The sequence below is a fragment of the Oxyura jamaicensis genome, chromosome 5 (genome assembly GCF_011077185.1).
Source record: "Oxyura jamaicensis isolate SHBP4307 breed ruddy duck chromosome 5, BPBGC_Ojam_1.0, whole genome shotgun sequence".
Taxonomy (NCBI): Eukaryota; Metazoa; Chordata; class Aves; order Anseriformes; family Anatidae; genus Oxyura; species Oxyura jamaicensis.
Window position 1 is genome coordinate 9,180,086 of NC_048897.1, and position 26,694 is coordinate 9,206,779.

Here is a 26,694-nt window from a genome sequence, read left to right on the forward strand (position 1 = left end):
CTGTACTCATAGCCTTCATCAGCAACTCCCATCTGCATCCAGGTATGATGTGGGAAGGGGAAAGCAAGGCAGCTGTGCTCCCGGGGAAAAAAAGCAGTAGCATGAAATGTTTGCTTTTCCCCCACCTAACCATGCTGCCTGGAGTTGCTGACTGTCGAGGTCAGAAAAGGGAACTCTTCCTTGATGAGGTACAAAAAGGAAGACCCTGCAGATGAGGTAAGGCCACGGGGCACTGAGGGATCAACCAAAACGTCTCTTCTCTTGCTGCAAATCAACAAGTTCTCTTTTAGGTGCCATTCGTACTGCTTTCAAAGAATAGCTTTATGTACAGAAAAAAACTCACACTGTCTTCATAGCCACCTGCCGTAGCCCAAAACCCCCTCCTGAGACAGCCCAGGCCTGGGGAGGGATATTGGTACATAGACAGGCTCAGCTCTGTGGTCACAGGACACAGAAAAGGGGACGTACTAGGATACAGCTGTATCATATAAATCACGTAAAATTAATTTGCATCCAAAGAAACCTTCCCTGTGAAGTGCTACTGCCAGTTGGTGTCACTCCACATTGGCCACAGCTTGCAGGTGTGCACTTCACATCCCAGCAGGTCTGAGCTTCATCAAGTGCCAAGATTCAAGCCTTCTTAAATTCTCTCTAAGTGGGTCAACAAGGAAGAGATACCCAACCACTCTTGGCTTAAAAACACGTTTTTATTACGCAGGATGTAGTTAATGGTCTGCTCAACCTCATTCTCCTTTAGCATTAATTTTTGTTCTTTATCAGATTCCCTCAACTTCATTTAAAAGGGCACGTACATGTTGCAGAAGCACCACCTTCCTAGCAAGTGTCAAATTCTTCCCTACTTAACTCCACTTAACTCTCTCCAATCAGAATAAAACTCGTCTGCATGCAACCTAAAATTCCCGCTGGATACTTGTTTCAAGGACAAAAGGTGAAGTGATCTGCAAGTCAGAATTGACATGGGACCATCTCAATGCCCTCTCCTCTTGGAAGGTTAGAGTAACCAGGACACTGCAAAGCTTTCAGCAATCACAAACTTGATCGTGTTAGTTCAAGCTCCTTAAATTGTGGTTTCATGATGTTAAGCTGAACTAGACAGTCTTCAATGAGAAAGAGAATAATAAGCACCGTGTGCCTGAAGAAACAAGCTTCAAGCCAAAACCGTGCCTTTTTGTTTCCCAAATCAAGCAGGAGAGTAGTTTTGTATCTCAGAGGCTGATCCAATACCTTCAAAGAGCTACTCAGTAATGCTGTGGTGCCCAAGGAGCATGCCAGGAGCTCCCCCTGGAGTGGGAGCGAGGAGCCCAACGAACCCAGAATCCAAATCCTATGGAATCTGCACAGCCTCACCAAGGGTGTGGAAGCAAAAAGCCACATTCTGCATTTTTCCATACATAGCACTAGCTGATCCTCATGAGACGAATATAAAAATATTAACCATATCCAACCACAAAACCTAATAAATGAGTGTGTAGAAAAGGGACCCATCAAATCCTAAGAAAAATCCAGCTCTGTGTGTAACGAGGTCTCTCCTTGTTGTCCCCTTAGCGGTTTGCTTTCAAGCATATTCTAGGAATTGGAAGCAAGCATTCAAAAAAAAAAAAAAAAAGTCATTTCAAATAAAAGATGGTGAGAAGCTAATTGGAAAAGCACTCCAATAAATATCACAGAGAAAAAGCTTTAACTCACTTTAATTCAAACATTCCCCTTTTGTTTAATCACTGCAAACCTATGACATGCACCACTGGGAGCATTTTGTTATTGGAAAGTTATTTCTTGACATTATAAGTCCTCAATAAATAATTATAAAGCAAAAAATGAAGTCCAATGGTTGGTAGACAACACAGATTTCAGATACACTCAATTTCTGCAATTTTTGTAAAAACCAGTGACTAGCTCCTAGCTAACTCCGTGCCATAGAAGACAACTGAGCAGCTCCCCCTGACTTCACTGGGGACAGGATTTCACCATATGGGAAGTGGTAACTTGTGTGTTCCTTCTGTGCTGACACCCAGCATTGTATTGTGTAACTAAACCCTCAAAGGGCTTAAAATGGGTATGGCAAAACTGTGAGACCCAGCAGCAAAGAGCCATTCCGCTGTCCTAGTCTTAACTTGTCTAATTCTCTCATACTGACACTTCTTACATGACAACTGGTGCTGACATGAATGCAGCTGAGAGAAAGCAAGCTCGTGACGGGAAATCGGCACAGCAATCCTCATTGCTCCACGCGCTTCCGCAGTAACAACAATCATCATGAAAGGGCTGCCTCTGCCATTTGTACATGAATCAGTGTCAAAGGGAGCACGAGGCAGGTTTCTATTGAGAACACCCCTACCATCGGAAGCTGCACCTGGCCACTGAATAGCCACGAGTGGTGGCGTTAGCAGCAAGGACACTCCACTGACATTTACTTAAATACCAGTCAGATCTCAACATACTTCAAGGTTTGCAACACATTCTGCTCCTTCTTTCTTCACAGTCCCCAAAAGAAAATCAATTTCTTTTTTTTTCCCCAAGCTATCTGACCTTGAAAAAAACATTGCTTCTCTTTGTTTGAATGTATTCAGCTGCTTTTCTGCCAACTACAATGCATTCTCTATTCATCAAAATAAGAAGGTGGACCTGAAAGAAATCTACAGGATGTTTTCTTCTGTGTGTGTGTTGTTCTGAGAGTAATGTTGATTCTCTTCCCAGCTTTTAAATAACCTTCCAGTAATTTTGATTAATTCAAGTCATACTGTAGCTCTTTTGGTCCTGAATTTTCAAAAGAAAAAGTGAATGTCTTATGTGATCAATCTAACATCTGGTTTTGAATCAAAATATTTCCCTGTTATGTGCTTCATGACTTCCCCCTGTCATTGTTCTCTAGAGAAAGACTTTTTAGTTGTTTTCTTAAGTATCTTCAAATGATCTTTTCGATCTTTTCCATTTTGCTACATTTACATAGCTTACTAGCTTGTACCATACAATTCAGTTTACACTTTAATACGCCCTTTGAGCTGACCTCTGTAAAGGTTTCCTAAATGCTGAGGTTAGGACTTTGTCAACAGAGGAAGCATTAGCACGGCAGAAGACGATGACACGTATTGTTCTGCTTTCCTGTGGTTCAGAATGGCAAGGTGCAAATGGCACAAACGTCTGGCAGAGCAGCAGTGATGTGCAAAATGGCAAGAGCAAGCAACTCAAAACACAGATTGATTTATTAGACAGAAATATATCACAGGGAAAAAAAAAAATTACTAAATTGCATCAAAACTGCTAGTAGCAGGAGGAGGAGTACACAAGGATGAGTGAGTTTCAGCAAGAACTGAACTTATACAAGGACACTCTGTTCCCAAGGATGCATTTCCCCAATTTATAGGGACAGAGAGGGCTCACAAAATAACTGCGGTATAACTAAGTGATTTAAAATTGTGCCCAGGTTAAAACAATCTTTGCATATGCCTCATTCACTGCAGAGAAACTGTATTATGCCACCATCATCTGGATTATCAGAGGCACTCAAAACTTCAAGTAGGAAATGTGTGGATTCAGAAGTTGTAAAGCCAAGTTCTCTCTCTGCTTCCTGCTAAGACACATAACCCTTTACCCCAAAACTACTTCTCTCTTCCATCTCAACCTTTTCCTGTTGTCAAGTATGACTGATTTTGGTGCTCATCTGTAAAAAGATAAAGTCCAAGATCTCAAATGATTAAAGATAACTGGACCATATTAAAGATGATTACAGATATACTTGGCTGCAGTTTTACTGGCATGAACTCTTACGCACCATTGAGTATGCTGGTTTTGTAAATCTGGGAATGTATTTCAAAAGCTACGATGACTAGTGGCTAGAACACTTGCTGAACCTCCTTCCTGCATCTGAACTTCTCAGAATCAGCACAATTCACCACAATTACCAGCCAGAAAGACACCACCATCTTCCAGTGCAGTGCTATTTCAAACGAGGTACAGAGGTGCAGATGAGGAGCCATGCTATACAGTAGGCACCTCGTATTTATCATGGAGTTTGGATAATTTAAAGCACATGAACTTGATTTGCAGCCCTGAAGTCGGCACACTTCAGCTACAGCTCCACCAAAAAGGTTCCTGAATTTGCAGTGGTTTGGAGCTGCTGATCAACAGATCTGCCTTTCCTCATTTCATCTTAGAGTCATCCTGTGTACACCATCGCTGAGCTAAAAGGAAGGAGCTGAAAGAATTTCAGCTGCAAATTATACTAATAAAGCGGCCTATCCACAACGTTATTTTTCAATTGCAGCTGACAAATCTAAGACAAGTACTGTATGCTATTGGCCTGCACAGTCTGATAACACAAAAAGCCACCTTCCCTTCTCTTTTTGTACATGTAAGAAACGTTAAACATTTAGTTTAGTGTCATTTTCTAATGTTGTCTGAAATACATTGTGACACATCAAAAATGTTCATAGAATGAATAAAAAATGTGCTGTCTTTTTCAATATACTGCCTCTGTCACTCCTTTGCATTTGAAGTTGCCTGTATTTAAATGTCTAAAGCTGCCTTAATCATTTATTTTATCAGCTTTCTAAACCATTCTTTTCTTTCTGCTATTGCTCCTTTTTTTTCCTAACAAATTGGTATAAAACATGTATCAGTATTTAGAACAGATGCAGAGCTGGGGGTCAGTCACCACTAGAACCAGCATGGATCACGTGTATGCAAACCAGGGCCATTCCCCTGAGACCTATCAGCAGCGAACATCAGCATGCTTTCAATTCCTACTCACCTACATGTCGAAATGGCTTCTTCGAAAACAGATGAGTCAAATAAAGACCTGGCTTCCAGAATAGTAAGGTTCCCTCACGCACAGACATGGCAGCATTCAGCACTTCCCACGAGACACTGCACCTTGAGGATTCAGCTCTCAGCAGCACTTCTGCCAGTCAGAGGGGAGCCGAACTACTTACTCTCCATTTGTAATATGGTTTGAGATGCCCAGACAAAAAGCACACAGTTGTGCCATGTATTCAATAATTGGCATTACTCTCTTCTAGGACTTCCTTGGCAGATGCCAGCTGAAGACCTGCACCACTCATATTTGATCTGCTAGGAAGCTCTGAATTTAAGATACGAGCATGGGAAACCAATCGCTGTAAAAGTGCTCCCACAACAAAGACCTACTCAGACGTGCCCCTGAGATTATGAGATAACCTCTAATTAGGGATTACAAACCAGCAAGAAGGAAGCCCAGAAACATCTCTTTCTGTTGTATGCTAACTGATCCATTGCCAAGTATTTATCAGAGGACGCCCAGATGAATTTAGTGATGTCAGGAAATAAAAGACAGATCTGGCTGGCTTCAAGCCAGGCATAATGGCAGCAGCAGCTATGTTTGATTCATCTATACAGCTCTGGGAATTCATTTCCCAGTCAGCCGCGTTGGAATTCAGAATTTCTCCTGAGAAAAAGCACGACTCCAAATCGTGCAGTGGTGCGATATGAACTATATCGTGCTCATCGGCATATGGACAAAACCGCGTACTGACTAGGCTGACACTTACATTCATCTTCATTTCTGAATTCAGCCACAACAGGACAATACGTGGCATAAAGAGCTGACAGGCTACTGCATTATCGAACCTTTACACGGGGTATTTGTGTTAGGCACGGAGCTTAATTTAGGGAAGTTTGATTTTCCTTTCCCCGCACCCATTCCCTTGCTAACACTTTATTCAAGGAATCAATTAGGCCTTGATCAACCATTGATCAAGAGTTCCCAGTGGGGAGCCTTAATGCATGTTATCTGCAGTTACCGTTCCCAAGTAACACCTATTTCTGAGCATGCACTTAATTCTGTTCATCGATACTTTGCTATCCCTCAACAACCCTGTTAATAGCATTTTGCAGGTCTACTTTCAATGAAATCTTCCTTTGACAACTGAATTAGTGAAACTGTGGGATTTCCCTTGGCGTATTTGCTTTTTTTCAGCCACAGAGACAAATTCTATGCTCCACACCTGTCCCTGCCTAAAAAAAAGGTTAAAGTGATGTGCTGGAGATCAAGATGCTAAATGGCAAGCTGTTCCAGAACAAACAGAACAAGATAACCATTAATGCTTTAAAGCAAACAGTCATTATTTTTCACTAAATTCTCTGTGAAGTGAAAAATGTGATACATCTTTACCATCTCCAGGATTTTTCACTATCATTAGCATTTCCTTAGCAAGATTTCTTTTAAAAGGAAAGAACACAAAAGGTGTGTTTCAATGCTGACAAGACTTCAGTATATGATTAAGTAAATCACGTGGATTTAAGTATGCACTTAAGATATCTGCTGAATAGAGACAGATTTATACTCGTGCCTGAATACTTTGCTGAAAGGAAGCCAAAATGAATTGGTTATAATTAAATTCTTTTGATGAAATTTCTGCAACTCCCTATTGTGTGACATGAGTACTGAAATGCTAATAAACTAGTTAAAATTAAGCTTATTACCAAGTAAAATAAACCACAGAGACACTTCTGCCTTTTCTTATTTTCTATCACCATTTATATAACATTATTTTGCATTAGAGAAGTAAAATACTTGACCAGACACACACCCCTGACAGAGCAGTAATAGCAGGGTGTTTCAGTTCCAGGAGATGATCTGTGGATTCCTCCAGCTCAGGCTGCATTGCTACTCCTGCTTAGGGGAGGAATGGCTTTTAGCTATGTCAGCACTCAAGCAAAAGCCTAGCTTCAGAACACCGCCTGAGGTATGCTGCATGCCAGGAACTGCTCGGTGTGTGGAGATCTCTTTTAAATACACAACAAACTGAGCTCTAACTGCAAAATCAAGTGTTAATGCACTGGCTGCTCACAAGCCGTTGCATACACCGATCACAACTTGCATGCTCTGAAGCACATTATGGTAACACAGCACATCCCTGCGGAAATACCACAGAGACCTAAAAATGGCCTCACTCCCTTGAGAGCCTCCTGCGCGCTGACAAACACCCATACTACCCGCCCTGGTACCGTTCCAAAATTCCCCCAGCCTTACAAGGGAGCAGAACAGCCACGTTCACTGTGGCAGGAGGAGGATACAGGGACGCAGTAATTCTACCATTACTCAGAAGTTTCACCAGTAAGAAGTTTTAAAAAGTATGTTACTGTGATGGTGTAGGCTAATCAAATGCTGATGGAGAGAAACTAGGAGAAAAGGCAGGACCCTTGACTGATGAGCAGGGCAGAGTGACCACCCCGCCAGTCTTGCAGGACTTTCCAAGGACTGTTGTTTCTCTAATAACGTATGACCATCTGGAAGCTGCACCTAATTGGGATATCTCATCCTTCACGTTAGCCTTCATTTCTCCATCTTCTGATAGATTAACCTCTTCCGTGCCTTTGACAGCCCTGTGTGCTAGACACACCAGGAGCACAAGACATTTTGTTAGCTGAGCAGCAGAGCAGACATCCTGCTCCACTGAAGATCAGAACAACTGAATCTCTGCAGTAGGTCCGAACTAAATTTTCTGTATGATTGATTTTTCAGCCTGATGGTGAACCCCTTCTTCCTGCTGGGAAGCGGCTCCTCTACAGACCGCATTTCAGGAAGAGCAGTAAAAGCTGGAGGCGAACTCATTACAATTTACTGGGACACAGAAAAAAAGAGCATTTTCATACATTTCAGGAAAAGCAGAAGTAGCCATTATTTTCAAATCTCTACCATTCTGTGAGCTATTTCCAACACAGCTAACCAGGCATGGAATTTAGGCTGTAATTTTCACAGAGATCCCCAAGTGAGCTAATGGCCTAATCCTTATTGAAAATTCTGGTCTTAACTTTGAGTTGCCAACAGCAGTAACTGCTTCCATAATCAAATATCATAGTCAGTGATCCTCTGTTGTTTTTTTTTTCTTTTTGTTTCTAATTAAAGTGGTTTATGTTATTCAGTTTGACATTTCAAAAAGAAAAAGAGGGGGGAAAAACACATTATGCTGGTTTAGTTATGTTCTTCCATTGCGGACATTAAGTAGCAGCACCATAACTCTGCCCATAAATCAGAAAAAATGGAGACATCTGAACAAACAAAACTGAAAAAAAAATAAGTCATGTATTACAGCTGCAAAAAAGTAAATACGGACTTTTTTTTTCTGCGCCTCCAGGATAACCATCACAGTAAAAATAAATACAGATGCTAAAACCAGAAGGATAATACAAGTAAGAACTGGTACAAGACTATGCATTTTATTAGCATAATTTATATTCTAACAGGGTCTAATTTGGTGTTGAGAAATAAAAAGAGTATCCAGTCTCTGTCAAGATAGAGCTCAGCAGCTCTCTTTATCACCAAAAATGAAGGTAGATCCATGGAGTACTGATAAGGTTTTTATAAATACATATAGACCCTCACATAGGAACTTACAAAAATATCAAATGCTTCTCTGAATTAATGGAATCAAATTAATATATATATTAAAGAGAAAATTCAAGCTACGTATAGGCATTCATTCACATGGCTCTAGCAAAGTCACTGGAGTTGGGAATACTTCAAATTTAGCCTGAGAAAACAGTGCTGTAAGACAGAGAACCTGCCTCAGTACTCATAACCACATAAACTCCATTTAAGACCCACACATCTCTTACACTGGTATTTCTGCCCTCAGAAAAATATGAAATTACACTTTGGGAACTTGCATATGGACATGCACAAACACCAACAGGAGCTTCCAAGTCCCTGGGGTGCCCCACACGGACCTGAAAACAGCTAATGAACCCATCGCTGCTGCTTTGGGAAGAGTCAGGACAAAACAGAAGTGCTATGTATGTTTCCTGACAGCCATCCCAGAGGAATGCATTTCCCCACCCTACTCTCACACAGCCCACATATCACTTCTGCAGAACCCAGAGGATTCGTATCTCATAACGTAACCAGCTAGGTTGGTAAAAGGAAGAGAAGTGTGAACCAGGCGTGAGCTCAGCCCCTGCCAGAGACACATGGTGCAGCTCCAAGAAGCAAGGTTTTGCCCCCTTTTTCCTCCTTGGAGCTCTTCTTCCAAGCCCTTCTCTCTTTACAACATCACATTGCACAGCCAGCTCAGAGAAAGAGCTGTGAAGTCTCATCTCATGAGGCCAAGACAAACGCTGCTCTGTCAAGAAACGAGAAGACAACATTCTAAAGCATGGGAGCAATTTTGCTGCTTAAAAGCTCAGAGAGGCTGCTGCCAAGGCACTGAGAATGGGAGGCAGAGGCAATTTTGGGGCTTCTCCCAAACTGATGAATGAGAACAGCTCAGTCCACGTTGCCCAGAGTCCCAGCAGCCAGTCCTGTCCATCTCCACCGCTGCACACTCTCCCGCAGCAAAAGAATAAAAGTGCTGTGCCAAAAACCTATCTGTGAATGGCTGTAAAAAACTTCCATCTTGATGCTTTTTAATAATTAGCCACTGCTAAAGCAGTGGGCCCAGCAAGGGAAACAGATGCACCTGGATGCACGCTCGCACTGTGGCAGGTACCTCAGCATGTCGCTGCGCCCATTCTGCAGCAGAGGGAACGAAACCAGCACCAGCCGAGTGACCAAGGGACAAAGCCCCAGCCCCACAGCCGACATGGCTCAGTGTCTTTCCTTATTCACCCATTATTCAACCTGCTCTAAAGCCTAGAAACAGAAAATAATAATTGGGTTCCTTTTAATCCTGCATAATATTTTACATGCATATACGCTCCTGATAAACAGAAGGCTAGCAAGCAATTGAAAACACGGCTGATCACACACATACATATGATCACATATCCATACACATGTGATAGAGAAGCCCTCAAAGGCTTCACCTCCAGAGTCACCTTCTGCTTTTGCATGCAAAGTTAATGCAACTTTGTTCTGCTGTGTAGGTGTCAGTGGAGACTGCTCCCTCACTGATTTTCCAAGGGACAGTATTAACTCAGTGTGGCAAACTTGTCTGGGTTAGCTACCTTCTCCATACCAGTGCACATGGCAATAGTGTTCTGCACATCAGGAAAGCCAGCACACAATTTCTAAGCATGCTGTAAGAACATACTAGTTTCAGGCTGCTGCTGCTTTATTTTTCAGTAGGCAGGACTGCAAGCGTAACACAGACACAAGCCACTAATTTCCTCAGCACAAGGTCATGGATGTAAAGTCATACAGGAACATTAAGAGCCTCAAATTTGATCATTTGTGATACACAGACTACAGCAATTTCTTAACCTGGTAAACTTGGAGTCCATATTTTAGACTAACCTTTGATCATACAGACAACTGCAGGCCACCTCCTGTACCAGCCCACGGTAGGGGACTTGGTGGGAGGCTGGATTTCCTGATATCCTTACTCAGAACATAGACAGGAATGCCACAAACCAGCAGGCTGAAGTGGGATGGGAATGCTTCCTGGCACGTTCACTATTTTTACCTCTGAAGAGCGAGGACCAACATTCTCTGTGACAAACTTGTCAACAGCACTGATTGCTTTATGAATAAAAATGTTTCAACTTTTTTTTTTTTTTTTTTACATCCCACAAACCCACACGGTTATTGAACTATCAGCCTCAACAACTGCCAACGACAGGGAATTTTACAAAATGAAGATACAGAACGTAAGAAACACGTATCTTTTAAACATACTCCTTGATATTTTCAAATATTTCTTGCGTGTTCAAGTCAGTCCTTTAGTATAACACTATTTCAGAAATTGCTATCATTTCTCCTCTACTTATCTCCTAAGCAGAGGATCTCTTCCCTTTCCCAAACTGAACCAGGGTAGTCTCCATAATCCCTTCATGCCTATTCTCTCTTACCTGTCCGGTGCTTCTCATTATTTCTGTTACCCTGCACTGAAATGAAGTAACCACAACTGAATCCTGAATTAACAGTGAGTTGGGACCATCAATTTAAGCAACAACATGATCATATTTTCTGATTCCCTTTGTAAATATGCACCAACTGTTGTATTTGGTTTTTGGAGGCCCATTGCATATTAAGTAGATGCCTTTATTAAGCTGTCATCTATGACACGTAGATCTTTCTCCCAAGAGGTTACAAGTAATTCAGAATCCAATAATGCATAAAAGTAATTTTAAATTGCCCTTTCTACTTTAATTACCTTGCAAGTTAACTCCAAGTTCCAACTAAAACATGCCATCCAGAAACCCAGTTCTTTTCAGCCCTTCAGCAGTGCACCTGACAATCATTCACCATGTTCATTAACTGAATAATTTGGAGCCTTTCTAGAAAGTAATGTTGCCATTTCCACTCCTTGTCCAGGTTATTGCTAAATATACTGAATAAATTAGGTCTGTTATTCATCTTCATTGTATGTTGCTACTAATGTTTTCCATTCAAACTAAATATGCTACTTAGTGGTTATGTACTTGATGACTATTAATTAATTCATGGCAAATTTTGCCACCTAACCCCTAGTTTTTCCTTAGTCATTGTCAGTTTTGAGAGACTTTGTTACACAATTTTGATCAAACATGCAGATTGTGCTCTTTGACTCGGTTTTGACTCAGTCTTTTCTTATTCATGTAAGAATTTCGTATTTTTTTTTAATAAGTCTTTTAATGATAAAGATGATTCAGATAGGCAATCTTGCCCTTGCAACAGCAATAACAAGCACAGGAACAAATGTCAAACATAAGTCGAATCTGAAACTAGAAACAAAAACTGTGTGTACCAGATTTTTATACTCTTAAAGGATTTTCCCTGAAATGTAAGCACACGTGTTGCAAGGACCGACTTGGAAAGATACTAATTTGTGTGCCTTTGCCTTTATACCTCTGCTTACAATACCTTATTTGGTATAACATTAATGTAGCTCTTAAATCATAACCATATTTTTTAAGAATCCAATTCTTAAATTGATGGGTGTTTCTTCCTACATGCTCCTAGTAAGGCTCATTGCCATTGGCTTCTTTGTGTTTTTGTTGTGTTTGGTGGCTTTTTTTTTTTTTCTTTAATGGCAGATCCACTTGGCAATATCTGTGACCTTGAGTTGTACACATGAGCAAGCAAGAGAGTCCAGTCCTGTAAGGCTGTTTATGCATTCTGAGAGAGCTCTTTCGGAGAGGGGTGTTTCAAGGAAGACAGAAGCATGATGTGCATACCAAGCCAAGTGCTTCATGATTTATTTATAGGGAAAAGGGGCATAAAAATTTGCTGAAGGGGAAAGAAAAATGAAGAATCTGACTTACCTTGTCTGTGTAGACGAAGAACAGAATCACAACTGTGAGCTCCAACAGAAATATAATTAACAGCATGATAAAAAACTGTCAAGAGAAGAAGGGACGGGGAAAAAAAAAACAAAAAGCAAAAACTGTCAACATCTATTTCAGTTTTTTCTGGATGCACAATAAATACACTCAGCAGATCATGCAGAAAGGGGAGTGGGAGTCATACAGGCAGCAAGATGCAAAGCTGCTGTCTTACAGTGGAACAGAAGGCACGCGACATGCAACCACAAACGCAAGTAAAGGACTAGGCAGAAACACATCCCTATCCAGGCATATGGAGGGCTTGTTTCTATCACTGATTTCAGGAGAACAGCATAAAACCGCTCAAAGATCTTCCCCCCCACCAGGCTAGTGATCTATTTGACAGCAACACTTGAAGACTCTTCCTAGGTTAGGCTTTATTGATTCTATTTTTCCATTGCTAGAGAAGGTAGCCCATCCATAAACCATAAAGTCTTGGTCCCTTTTCAAGGGGAACTGTGGGAGAAGTGAAAGGCACATCCAAACACTAGTATACCAAGCCAGCTTTAAGAGCAGTTTCGGGTACCTGTGGGCTTCAACCAAAAGGGGCTGATTTGTACTTAAGTCATCAACACAGAGTTGGTCTGTATCTTTGTCTCCTCAGAAGCCAAGGAACTGTATAAAACCCAAAAGGCAAAAGCTAAAAGGAGCGGATAAAAAACCTTTAACAACAGTATTTTGGGTAGGTTCTCAAAAGTCCTCAGCTCTGATCATCTTTAGTGGGATGAACTGCAGGCTATGCCACGCGCTTCTGGAAAAACACGTCCTCTGTTTTTGTTACGAAGCTGCATGGGTCTGTAGCAATGTCGAAACAGCAGATGCACAGACTAGAACAACCCATTGTCTGAGCTGAAAACGAAACAGAGTTTTGCAAAAACGGATGATGAAGTGAGAGTAATTTTGGAAACTTTTTGGCTCAGACAAAGGCCCTGCTCCCTTTAACACCAATTCCACACGCTTAGCAGCTTGCTAGGCTGGAATTCAAATACTGAGCAACACTGACTTAATTGAAACCCCATTCCCAAGAGAAAAAAAGTTACTATCTCTTTAGCTTCAACCACAAGGCTGCGAACCTATGAAAGTTTAATAGCTACAAAACCTTATCAGAGCTTCTTCACTGCCTGGCAAGTCAAAACTAAACCTTTGAACCTATGGATTTCTGTGATTGAATGGAGGACAGAAGGTCAAGAGGGAGAAAATACCATTTTCCACTACTACAATTAGACTGTCTACAGAACTCATTGCATTTTGCCCCAGGAGTGTTAAATTAAAGTTTATTTTCAAATCTTCATCACTAGTATCTTCACACTTGCCTGACCCTAATACTGGATCCCATTACCGCCCACTTCCGAATCACAGAACTCATTCATGGCAGCAATCCGAGCCGATTTCCATATCATTACCTTTCAGCAGTGGCCTTCTGTATAGCTTTGAAAATCAGCCTTAGTGCTGCTTGCTTTTTTAAAAACAAACAAACAAACAAAAACAAACAAACCCAAAATAAAACAAAACAAAAAAACATGCGCTTTTATCCTGTTGCATAGTATTAATTGAAACAAGGCAAATCACGTCACTCTTTGTGGAGATGCCCAGGCATTCTGCCCTATTTCCTTAGCTGTGGGGTACTTTGTTTTGCTCATCCATAAAGCATGGGTTTTCCAATATGTACACATGAACACCACTGTCTCCCTGTGAAATTCACTGGCATAGCCTGGATTACATTAGGCAGACTCTACCACAAAAGAAGGACTGGCACCCCCTTGTCAACAAGGATCAGCATTTCCTACCACAGGATCCCAATTTCATCAGCTTAGAATTTTGCCAAACCTTAATTGTCTAGGTTTATACATTCCAAGCTTGTTTCTGTCTTAAGGATAAAAGCTTTTAGAAGAGCTTTAAAAAAAGGCACTTCAATTACTTCTAAGAACGAGGCAGGGCAAAGTACGTTATTGAGGTTAAATTTCTGGTGGCTTAATTTGAAATTCTTTTACGCTCCAGCGTTAGGATCGGGGAGCTGCAGCAAGGAGCAGCTCCAGTCCAGGCCTTTTGTCTTACCCAACTACGGGTGGACTTTTGTGGGCAAATCATTAGCCTTCAAAAAAACCTGTATTTCGCACATCCAGCACAGATGAGAGGGCTCAGCTGCTAAGATCTTCAAAGCCTACAACCACAGAAAGCCCACTCGAATGCTTCCCACAGCTCGTGTACAACTGCACAACTCCCAAACCACCCCAACCGAGCTCCTTCCCCCCCTCTTGTGACACCTGCACAGAGCCGCCGTGTCACTCCCCCCTCACAAGAACCCTGGTTAGGATGGGTTTAGGACACGAACTGGCTACCAGTTTTTGAGAAACTGGACCTGGAAGAGAAGGGGACTGGGGAGGGAAGAGATGAAGAGGATTGATTCCCTCACCTGAGAGAAGACACAGGGCTGTGAGCACGGAGTACCTGAGGAGACAGAGGCGCTGAAGGAGGTTCACCAAGAAAAGTGACACAGCCAGGCGACATGGCCACAGGGGAAAGGCATGACAGAAAGATGAGTCACCGCTGCCCTCCTCTGTGCCCCGAAACATGGTGTGTGAAGCACACTTGGAGGTGTTTAGGGTGCAACAGGCAGGGCTTTGGCAGCAGGGGGCCCGCAGGGTGCCCCATGTCTGTGGAGAGGTGGCAGCTGGTTCCGGTCGGCTCCACAAAATGGAGCCCGCCACAAGAGGCCCAGGGGCAGCTGTGTTTAACTGTTTGCCATCTTCACTTCCCAATACCAGAATCAGGAATTGGAAGTTTACCTTACATGGCAATAAATTAGGTGAAATTCCCCAACTTGAGAGCATATTCCCTGCAGCACCCAGTCACACAGCTCTGCTAAAGCACCCACCTCAGGAGTGGCACAGCTGAGCCGCTGCAGCCAGCAGCAGCCACATGGGGCCCGGATCTCCTGGCAGACCACAACGGCACTCCTGTGTCCTTCACTTCATGCTAGAGAAATAGGGTTGACACCGCAATCATAGATGATGCTAAAATTGTAAAGTCAGGAACTCAACGTTTAGGAAATCTCAGAGCAAAAGCTCTGCTACTGATGGTTAGGTACCATGGCTAAGCCCTTCTCTCTGCAGGCTCAGAGGTTTCTCCAGAGCTTTCCACTCTATTCACTGCTCAGACCAGCTCTTCTCTGGAAAGCTGTGTGCAAAAGCCACTGTTGGCAGGATTTCGGTTTCATGCACTGCAGATTTTGGAAGTCATACAATGAACTAAAATTAACGTTGTTCAGAAAGTCAAAATGTAGATTAGTAGGATAATGCTTTTCCTCCACCGAAAAATATTTCTGCTTTTAAATAAAAGCTCTGGTTTTATCTATCTCATTATTTGCATTCATTGATGAAAAGTATTTTGTTATATAACAGATACCACGCATTAGTAATCCCACTGTGCACAGACAGTAGAGATATTCACTATGTCTTTTATTACAAAGGTAAATTAGGTGAGGTCAGCCTCAAGGCAGAGGCTTAAAATTCATCATCTGTTGAAAGCTACAGCACTTACTTGTCAGCACATTTATCATCTCCCTCTGAAGAAGAACCCTGCCTAAACCCAAACCCATACATCAGAAAGTAAAAAAATCTAGGCTTTCTGACCTGGCTGCAAAGAATAGCCTGCATGCTTCATCCCATCTTCTGACCTGCTGGACCAAAGTGTGTGCATGGCCACATGCACAACCTGTCCCTCTGTTCCCCCAGCACCTTCCCACAGACGTTCACGTTCAGTTCCACCCCTGGTATCATCCCAAAGGGAATGATGTCCAATCCAGGGCCAGAGGTAGCTTGGCATATCCCATCCAAATTTAAAAGGGAAAAAAAAAACAAAATCACTGAAGGCTCACAGCACCCAAAACCCCACCACGCCTACTGGAAACTCTCACAGTTCCTTTTCAAATGAGTTCTCTCACTGTGGTGATAAATACAGAGAACAATAAAAACAAATTTTGCTGTGGTTCACTGGGGCTGCAGGCTGCTGATATAAAGATTTATGCATGGAGAAACAACAATCACAAAGCAAAGCATTCATGTAAAACTCCACAAAAAGGATTAACCTGACCTTGTACAGAGATGCTTTACCACCCTGTTTGTCAAATGGTGGGATGCACCCTAGCAGAGGCACACTGGAGAGGTACCAACCATTCAACTATTCATAAATTACACCTGAAACAGCTCCAGAGGAGTTTTGATAAGAAGGGAGGTAAGGTGATGCCTTTCTGTCCAGCTACCACTGCTAATTTCCAACCCCAAATAAAACTACGGGTAGTTTTGCAGCACTGACCTTTATAATCTACAAAGCCCATGATCTTCTTACAGGCTCCCATTAAAGGAGTAGCAAATGCAATTGCTGGGGTGCTTTCTGCAAAGCTGAGCATTGCCCTCCTGATATCATAGAGAGACAAGTGTAGTAAAGGAGATCCTGCAGAGCTCAATCCCCAGCAGAGCTGTACTAAACAGTTGACCCACTAGTTCCTAATCCCTTCATTCAGCACCAAACAAAGCCTCTCAACATCAGGGAACAGTTCTTGATTCTCCTATGTACATTGTACATCGTTTAAAGCATGTCTCCACTGCAGTTCACAAAGGAATAGGGAACTATTAACTGCATTTTCTTCCCAGTAAACAAGATGCTCTAGTTTCCCAGGTGTTACAGACACTTGCCTCTCTGTATGATGACCAGGTATCACACACTAATGCATAGGATTGGGTCTTTTGTTTCCCTACTGCCTCTCCTCCCCAAATCTTAATAGCTCTATGTTGCTCAGACTGTCCATCTCTTCATGTTACAGGTAGCTGATCTTCTCATGCTCCAACTCCCCCCCCCCCCCCCAAAAAAAAAAAAAGTGACCAAGTACAAAGAAAATCAACCTGCCATTACCTTGCTAGTCTCCTAACATTCTGCTATGAGATAAAACCATTATAACTGATGGTGAAACAGAATGCTGTGTTTAGCCCAATACCTAAAGCAGTGCTCTTAATTGTGATGGGAATCTGTTACGCAAGGGGACAATAAGAGCTCAGGGTGCCAGACCCTCTTCCCACTTAGCTAGTGTCAAGAGACTGAAATTCTGCAAAGTATTAATCAGATCCTCTTTGAAAAACAGCAAGAAAGGAGCAGGGAAACCCAAAAGCCAGCAGTCTCTCTGGAATAGTGACATGTTCCAAAACAGTTTTAAGATTCATGGCTTAGCAAATAATTTGCTGAGATCAAACAGCCTACACATTAGCACAGTCTAGCTAAGAAACTTGACAAATACTTAAGCAGTCAGCTTGCGCTGTGTCCCGTTATGCGCTGCCCACACTGTTAATCGCCAGCAAGCTACGTGGTGTTGGCCTGCAGCAGTCCCCAGATAAAGAGGAAATACACATGTATATATTTATAGGCAATCTTTCCTCTGTTACACCAACTGCAAGTTCAATACAATCAAGTATTTTGCTTTGTAATTAGGCTCAATTACCAAGTCCTCAATGATCAACTTGAATTTCAGTATTACATTTAACTTCCTAATTAAGAAGCACCTCAGGTAGAAGAAATCAGAGTGCATTCGTATCAGACTCAAATTGCTGGGTCTTCCAAGAGAACTCCACCTTCATAGCCTGGGAAGCCTTCATAGCCTTTTGTCTGCCCGGTCCCAACATGCATGGGTATAAGTTTGCTCTGTAAGAAGAGCCCAGCTCTGGCAGCTAAAGGACAGTCTCTGGCATCACAGAGGTTGGCAATGACCTTCGAACAGCCCACAGCTGCCCAACAGTTATATTTATCTTTTTATCTGCATTTAAAACAGAGGCAGATATTAAAGCACAGGCGCTCTGCCCATTTGAAAGATCTCTGCTGTTCTCTGAGGGCCCACGATTTTTGAGGTAGAAGGAAGATTATCAGATTGTATTACTGTGCTTTAGGCTGATGTGATCTGTCAAAACTAAAGTTGTTGGATTTCCTTAATTGCTTTTTAGATTTTATTTTGATACAAACAGAAACACTACCAAAAACTACATTGCGTCTGCAGGTAACCTCTGCAGGGACAGCATCCTATCATTAATATTGAAGCTGAAAACAGTGTCTCTCCATTTTGACTAAATAAACAGAGTCAAACCTTTATCTACAAACTCACAGAGCTTCATTAAAACCAAAAGAACTTCATGGATTTTACAGCAGCCACACTTTACCAAGCTGCTTGAAAATGAAGAACTTGCCTTGAATTTAATATGCTTCGTAAAATTTCTGTTCTCTTATCATAGGTAACACTCTCTAGATTGAAATAACATCTATTAGACCAAGGGAACCTGCTGCATTACTACAGACGGCATTGCCCAAACCTCCTGTCTTCCCTGCAGAAGTGTAGCACCCAATCGCCTAACCAAATTAAATACACACAAACTTAGCTGCATTAAGTTGAGAATCAAAAGATGTAACAGTCAGGGGTCCTGAATGTTAAAACTTATTGCCAAATTTACTGGAAGTTCTACATAGTCCACAATTTGGAAAAAAACAAGCCACTTAGAGGAAGTTAGTGGGAATACTTGCACTGGATTTTCAAGTTATTAAAGCAGGGCACTCCTGGAGAACACTAACCCCTGTACAGGTCCTGTACCAACCTGTAGGCACCAAAGCTTGACAACGTTGGCTTTCTAAGCACAGCAATACAAAAATCATCCCTAAACATTTTTAAAGGTTTTCTAGAATAGCTTTTTTATTACATGATGGTACATGACTTCAGCAGCACAAAACTGATGTGGTATAGTTTTTATTAGCACTCAAAAAAGAAAAGAATGAGACTTTTGAAAGCACAGGTATTTGATGTATCACTAGAGCTCACAAGAAGTTTGATTTCACATTATTACCAAAGGGCATCTTGATCTGATGTGTTAACAAATGTCTCACTTCGATTTTTTAAAAAATTTATCTTTGATTCTTTTTTTTCCCCCCAATAAACTGAGAAAGGAGGGGAGAACAGAGGAAAAACCATGAATTGCTATGGCATCTTAGAGATGACTTCTGTGGCCTGCGAGACTTGTTCAAAAAAAGTCAGGGCAAGGAATGAGAAATGACAGGACAGTGACAAGACTGTAACAGCAACCAGGATTAGTCAGCAAAATCCCGCTGTATTGATCTGCTCTATGAACTTCACAACAGAAGAGAAAGGGCAACTTGCTTCCACCAATTTCCACCACAGTAGATTCTACATCTCAGCACCAAAGGTTTTGCCAATGCTCAGTCTGAATTCTCCTTTTGTTAGGTCTGTACCATGGCTCCTACTTACCACCCCTTGTAGTGCCCTGAGTACTTTTTTTCTGCCCACGGTATTAAAAAATCCTTGAACATTTATGTATGTCCCGAGTCTCATTTCAGCCATGCTGTGCATATTTAGCTTTTAATACCTCCTTGGAAGTAAAACTCTTTAGCCCTATGATCATTTTTTTCTGCAGCATAAAAAATGCTAAATTTGCTCATAAACCGTAAAAAGGCAGTAATGTGTAACAGCAAACTTATGAACAGAAACTCCATTATGAAAATGACATGTAACTAAATTTGGCTCATCAGCTATTATTCTCTAAAAGCCTTAACAGTTAATCCATTGTGATTGTGACAAAGTTTTGCATGCCTTATGCCTGCTGAATATATAGTACAGCTCTGCTTATGTTTCGACCATATTCTTTATGAATGTGCAGATATTCCTAGTGACCATTAAGGCTCAAAGGGAAGCTGGAGTAATTATTTCTGGGAAGATATACAACATATGCTGTTTTAATGCAGACTAACAGCATTTCATTTTAGTTTCATTACTGCTTTCAGTTGGAATCATCCAGTCTTACTGCCTTTGTGAGAGCTGAGAGGCTGTCCATTCCCAAGCCACGTACCACTGGATTGTAACTGGCATTTTGTGGAATTTCTAGGCATTTTCCATCTTTTCCAAAAAAAAGACTCAAAAATCAACCACCATCAAGTATTAGCCAGGTTTCACGGTCACATCATGAGAGCAGGTGGGTAGAAGCCCACCTAACAGGACCACAGATTACTCCTTAACACAAATACAGGTCTCACTGGTCTCTGACTCTCTTGAAGAGTTGCTTCGTCTCTTCTGCAGAAATAATGCAAAGCTATGATGTGATCTGGTGTCAGCCTTCATCTCAGTCAAGGCAGAAACTCAGCCTATTCGTGAAGTAAGAAAAACTAAAAGATAGGCTGGCTCTTACAAGACCCCGCACTGCTGCATTAATAGCACAGCAGTTGCTTGAGTCCATCTGACCCAGCTAATGGAAATGGCAAATACAACTGAAAGGCTTTCTCCCCAAATCTACCATCCCCAGGACTCATCTCACCATCTGGATCTGCAGCACAAATGGCATTTGGACAGCTCAGTGTCCTGAGAAGAATTGGGGAGCGGCACTGCCTGGTCCCGCACACTCTGCTTGGTGAGTGAGCAAGTCAGCAGGGCTGGCTTCGCACCCCTGGTCACGCTGAACGTCTGGCTGACCCCAGTATTGCTGGGCACACTGACAGAGGTTCCCCCAAGACGAGCAGGGCAAGTGACCTGAGCATGCTGCTCAGCTGACTTACGATGACCTAAAGGGGAAATGACAACTGCAACTCTGCAGTTGCATTTGCAAACCTTGAGCTAACCTTGAAAGGGGACCTCGGGACCTCTCCTGCTAATTATAAGAATAGATTTCTCTTATTTCTAGTAGTCTCAACAGCACTGCATGTGCAAGTGAAGGGAAAGGTAAGAAGCAAATGGCCAAGGAGACAAAAAAGGACAAGTCAGAGTAATTTATTTGTATTTAAATTATACCGTTGGTTTTCTGCCCAGCTTGCTGTTCCCAAATGTACTACACAGACATATCCTACATGTGCTACACTGCTGCATCAGATGTGTATGGGTCGGTCTTGCAGCAGCTTAAAAAAAACAACAGCAAATCTGTTTGTTTTTACCTGATTCTACCTTTTAGCTCATTATGTGCTCCTCCTGGGGCACCAACATGTCTATAGCATCAAAGAAGCTCTTCGTACACCTTGTGTAGTCATCACTGACTTGCACAAACTAGCCTCCATTTCTTCACCTCCAGAGCTAGATTGGTCTGAAGTTCAGGTAATTCAAATCTCTGAAGAGAAATGCCAGCACTGCTCTCTAATTAAAGAAGCAGTGTTAAGGTGGCTAAAACAAATGATTGGAAGAGTAAGCCCACCTGCTGCTTTGTTATACCTATGGCTTTCTATCTGAAGAGATGACTATATTGTTAGGAAAAGAAAAAAAAAGTCAAATGCCATGCTCAAAATTGCCACAAATGTCTGAGCTGGCGAGGTGCATGCAGGTTACCTGCCCTTTGATGCTGAAGGGGGAGTGTTCTCTTGCCTACTAGATCTTGCAGGTGACCATAGGTCTGAGCAAAATCCCATGAACGTCAGAAGTCAGTCTCATTAATCAGCCAATTAGCACATGGTTTTGCCAGTACAGAGAAAGCAAGCTCTGGCAGAAAAGAGATTTCCCTGAAAGTAATTTCCAGGGAGCTGACCACGACATGGTCTCGTGCTCTGCTCTCTGTGAGGTCTGTTGCGTTGCATAACTGTCCTGACAATCCGGTGTGTATCAAGGTAGCTGTCAGCTGCCTCAAATCCTTCAGACAGCAGAAGGGCAAGATGAGGCCTGGCTTCTGAGTCCTGCTCTGAAACAGCTCTGATACAGGCTTCTTTTCAATAAACATCAGAGTTGGTTCAATGCTGGGACCAGAGACAGGGTAAGGGGAGCTTCCTAAGCAAGGGAAGCTTCCTAAGGGTATTCCTAAGCAAGGGATCCCGAGCCTGCGGAGACTGTTAGAGAAGCTGATGTTCATACACAGCTAAAAACTACTCATTAACAGGTTAATCAGCCAGGAGTTAGGAACTCTGAAACACTCAGTTATTCACCCAAACAGATCGAGCCTTCACCTGATGTAAACTGGTCTAGCTCCACTGACTCCTGCACAGGACTCCGTGACACTCTTTGTCTGCCATGAAGCAGCATCTTGGCAACACAAAAGATAAATAGGGGTATTTGAAACTTATGGGGCACTAGTGATATTACATCAGCCTCTGCCAGACAAGTACAACCTTATGAGGTAAGCCTAGGCTGAAGTCTAAAAACAGAAGGAAAGGAAACCAGCTTTATCCTTTCTTCTCCTCTGTTCCTGGGTTTCTGATTAGCTACGACCAGAACCAAAGGAAGAGAGGAGGAGGAAGACACAGCCTGCTCTCATCTACTCTCCAGTTTCAGTATCAGCAAAGCAAAAGTCATTAAAAACTTAATAAAGAAAAAGCAACCAAACGAAGGAGGCTTGGTTCTCAGTACTTACAGAGGCAGCAAGTTAGCACTGTCACACACAACACAGCACTACTACATATGACATACGAGGCTCTCAGGCTGGCTGGCTGTGTGCTCACAGACCTGTGTGTCCTTGTATTTTCCCCATTTTTGTGACACTTGCTGCTATGGCTGTAGCCACAATTCCCCTGATTTTCCTACTCAGATCCCTAAGCTAACAAGCTGATGTGCTGAGCTGGAGTGAGAAGCTACTGTTTGGTCTATAGCATAAAATTACTGAGATGAAGTCATTCACGGGCTATTTCTTTCCCATTTAGTTGCTTTGAAATAAATTCCCTGTCACCACTAGAGTTTCAGCTGTCAGCTCTCTGATTAGATCCAGTGACACTATTGAAAACAGTAGGGTTTTTATTCTCCTTTTCTTCCCACTCATTAACTTTTTCCTCATTTTCTTTATTGCTATTTCACTTACAGATGAGCTGGCTGAAGTTCAGAAAACTCTCAGCAGCACAGTAGAAAACATCACGGGCACTCATTTTCCCCTTGGACTATTCCATAAATAAAAGCCTTTTGATGTCTGGATATTCATTCAGATACATGCTATCAGCTCGTTCCACAGCCAGTCCCCACCTAATACCAAGGTTTAATTCTGATCTTATTCACACCAGCAACTGCGATGAACTCCTCACTTATTAACATGAGGTTCTCATTTCAGTGAAGCTGAACACGTAGATCTGTCTGTTAATGATCAGTGAAAAGGGAAAAGAAAATAATCATTCCTTCAGCTTTTCTGGGGCGGTGGCATCAAGTTTATTCATAAATGGCATATCTAAGTTTATTCACAAGGCATATCGAAGCCATTTTCTTGCTAAACCGGGATTTGATGGGATGTGCCCAGCCTTGGTGCTTCACAAGACGGCAGAGAGAGAGGAGTCCGCATTTTCTCTGCCTCAAACCCATTTCCCTTTGTAACACACTCCAAACAATGTGTGGTGAAGAATCACCTACATCAATCAGCTTAAGGCCTTTAGGGGCAGACTCATGCTCTGCCTCTTTTGACAGGCTTATTGGCCACTTTGCATGTGCCAACCAGGAGCAAAAGAACATGTGCTTTGTGCCAAATCCTGGGGGAAACACAACATGGCACAAAATGAGAGGACAAAATAAAGAGCTGCCTACGAATCATACCTCCTTCCAGAACAAGGGTTATTGTTTAAGACTCGAGTGTCTTCAAATGTGGTATCCATACATGTGTGCTCTCACAATTAAACAGACACGATTTCCTTGGCTTTGGACAATCCGGGTTTGCTTATGGCTCTCCCACAGTCTCCCAGTGCAACCTATGCAAGACACTTAGTTTCACTATGCTGCAGCTCCCCATCTGTCTAATGAGGGTAATAATACTTTCCATTTGTCTTATCTCTTCAGCTGGTAAGCTCTACTGGGCAGGGACCGCTTCTTACCAGGAGTTTATACAGAATGCCTGCACAAGTGTCCTGATCTCATGGGCTGCCTGCAGGGGATACTGTAAAGCAGGTAATAAATGATGTAATCCATCATGATCTAACAGTGAGAGTTAGGTTTTTTAAACCTGGGCTACCCATGGAATAATGACTTCTCACAGCGCATGCATACCAATACAGATCATGTATGAGAGACAGAACTAAACATGTACAAAAGACAGAACTCAGGCAATTTAGGTCCTCAAATACAGATCTTAAGCAATTAACCTAACGGACAACCTTAACACAGACACTTAAGGATCAGCCAGGTCAACGTTCGAGCACGAAGAGAAAAAGGGCTTAATGAGGCATGAGTTTGTCTATCACAGAGCAACGGCATGGGAACATGTCCACACAGTACATACATGCCTAAAGGGGATGTCAGTACTAGGATCAAGTCATCATAGCTGAGCATGCATGAGTAGTGCAGCCAGCTGGTGCTGTCTCCCTCCGCAAGTCCCTGCCCTCAGCTGCAAAGCATGAGCATTGCAACAGGGTTCCAAGCACACAGGCTGCAAGTCCTCACTGAAATCCCCAAAGCGGAGGGTAAAGGCTGAGGGCTCTGCTGGATATTGGAACTACGAGACATTTGTAAAAGGTAAGGAAATAAAAACAGATCCCTGATTTTGTTTCAAGGTGACATCTAGAGATTTGCAGTACAGATAGATGACCCTGTAGGGTATGTTCATTACTTATGAAAAAGATCAGCAAAGTCAATAACCTAACTTTCTCAAGTCAGACTTGTAGGTTATTACCTGCCATCTGTTCAGGACAGTGACCCAACCCACCAGAACAAAGCTGCCATTTTCTAATTACAGCAGAATCTGAAGCACAGACTTCTGTTGTATGATCTTGAGCAACCAGAATAGCAGAAATGTCAAAGGAATCTTACTGAAGCAAGAAAGCATTGTTCGCCTCCTTCCCTCATCAACTTGCATCTGCATTCAGATGCAAGATTATACACACCAGGTTGTTCACTTACTTCAAGAAATGCTAGTTGCTCTGATTTCCCTAGGGAAATTCAATGATGGAAAAGTTTATCTTCCTTCACACTGGATCTGGAGCAAATAAGAATCATTGTAAATACCTATTCTTTCTTCAGTGAGATCTTAGGACAGCTGCGCAATTCACCTCATCTGCATATTCCTGCAGAATGCACAGGATGGCTGAGGTTTCCTTTTCATTCTTCCTTCATGCTCCATTTTAGATTTTCGTATTATTTGATTCCTCTGAATGCAGAGAGATAGGAATGGGCCTGTTGCTTAAATGATTAACGAGGCATTGTTCTGGCTATACAATGTCACTGAACAAAGAATATCTGCCAGCTCCCTACTTGGTGGACACCAGATAAGTCCTTTCAAGCCAGCCTAAAGCTTCACAGCTTTACTATCTAAACACTTAATTCACAGGGTTAATGTGGTTCATTCCTAACTATTACACCCAGCTATTCAAAAATCTCATTTACATATTAAACTTTACTTGTTTTCGACCTACTTTCTCCATCTGTCCCCTGCTACTCAGAACACTTCATTTGTCCTCCTTCCTTTCAAAACTGTTGGCAAATCTGGGAGGAAAGCAATTATCATCATTTATACCTAACATCACAGCAGCCCAATACTAAGAAGTTTACAGGTTTGCAGTGACAAGCTAATGGGAATGCCAGAGAACACAAAGGTAGAGGATTAGAGTCTCATCTGCTCTGCAAACTAGTGTATGAAATACAGATAGACTGAAATGTCTCTTCGATACTGCTCATTTCCTGTTCACTCAAGCAGACTCCATAAGGAAATCTGATCCCTTAACACATTATGAACCCAGAGCACTATTCATAAGGTAACAATAAACACACACCAATCCTGCTATGTCCAATCTTCTGCTCTTCCAATGCAGGTGGATTGTGTTCTTCCCCTGCTTCACCCCAGTCCGTTTTCGGAGCCCCACACTGCTCTGTACCTCTTGCAAAAATTCCAACTTCTTCCTCCAAACCACCTATCCCAACACCAGCAGCATTCAAACATCTTCCCAACTACATCCTTCTCCTAACCTGTAACCACAACATCTTTTTCCGTTTTTAGGAAGCTGAGCAAGAGATGCTCCCATTGCACAGGAAAATTGCCTTTCAGTCCTTGCAGGTCTATGACTACTGCCATTCTTTCATTAGCACAGGGTGCACTACAGGAGGTAACGGCACGTGGAGGCCCAAATCGGTTAAACCAGGTGGGTCCACATAGCCCATACACTTGTAAAGTCATAACTGTCTTTAAGGAGATCTTGAGGGCAGGATTTCAGAGCAGGAGGTGACAGGAACACAGTATGTACTGGGCATCTGAAGGATCAGATGACATTCAAATAATCTTTATTGATGTCTGTAGTCATATTGAACACCCCTGACTTTCTCTCACACTATTGAGCAGAAGACAGAGGGAGGGGAATGAAATCTGCTGCTCACTCAGAGATACACAGAGATGTTCTGCTCACTGCAGCAATGTTTGATCTTGTGTATGTAGGTGATAACTTGAATATTTGCCACCACAGAATGAGAGCATCCTGGTGAACTCCTCCAGCTTGTTTTATTTCATCCCATTTTGGTTTTGTCCATTTGAAATCTCACCTCATCAGACTATT

General features: G+C 42.3%; 1 protein-coding gene across 10 annotated transcripts in view; it reads right to left on the reverse strand.

The window, feature by feature from the left end:
- The window catches only part of TSPAN4 (tetraspanin 4), a 410,086-nt gene that overhangs the window by 40,914 nt on the left and 342,478 nt on the right, over positions 1–26,694 (reverse strand). For 9 of the 10 annotated variants that reach the window (XM_035327287.1, XM_035327285.1, XM_035327286.1 and 6 more), the window contains one exon: positions 12,178–12,252. The exons of the other annotated variant lie outside the window; for it this stretch is intronic. In XM_035327287.1, coding sequence (XP_035183178.1) covers positions 12,178–12,252 — 75 coding nt within the window. The remainder of the gene's footprint in view (positions 1–12,177; positions 12,253–26,694) is intronic. 10 annotated transcript variants of the gene reach the window in all.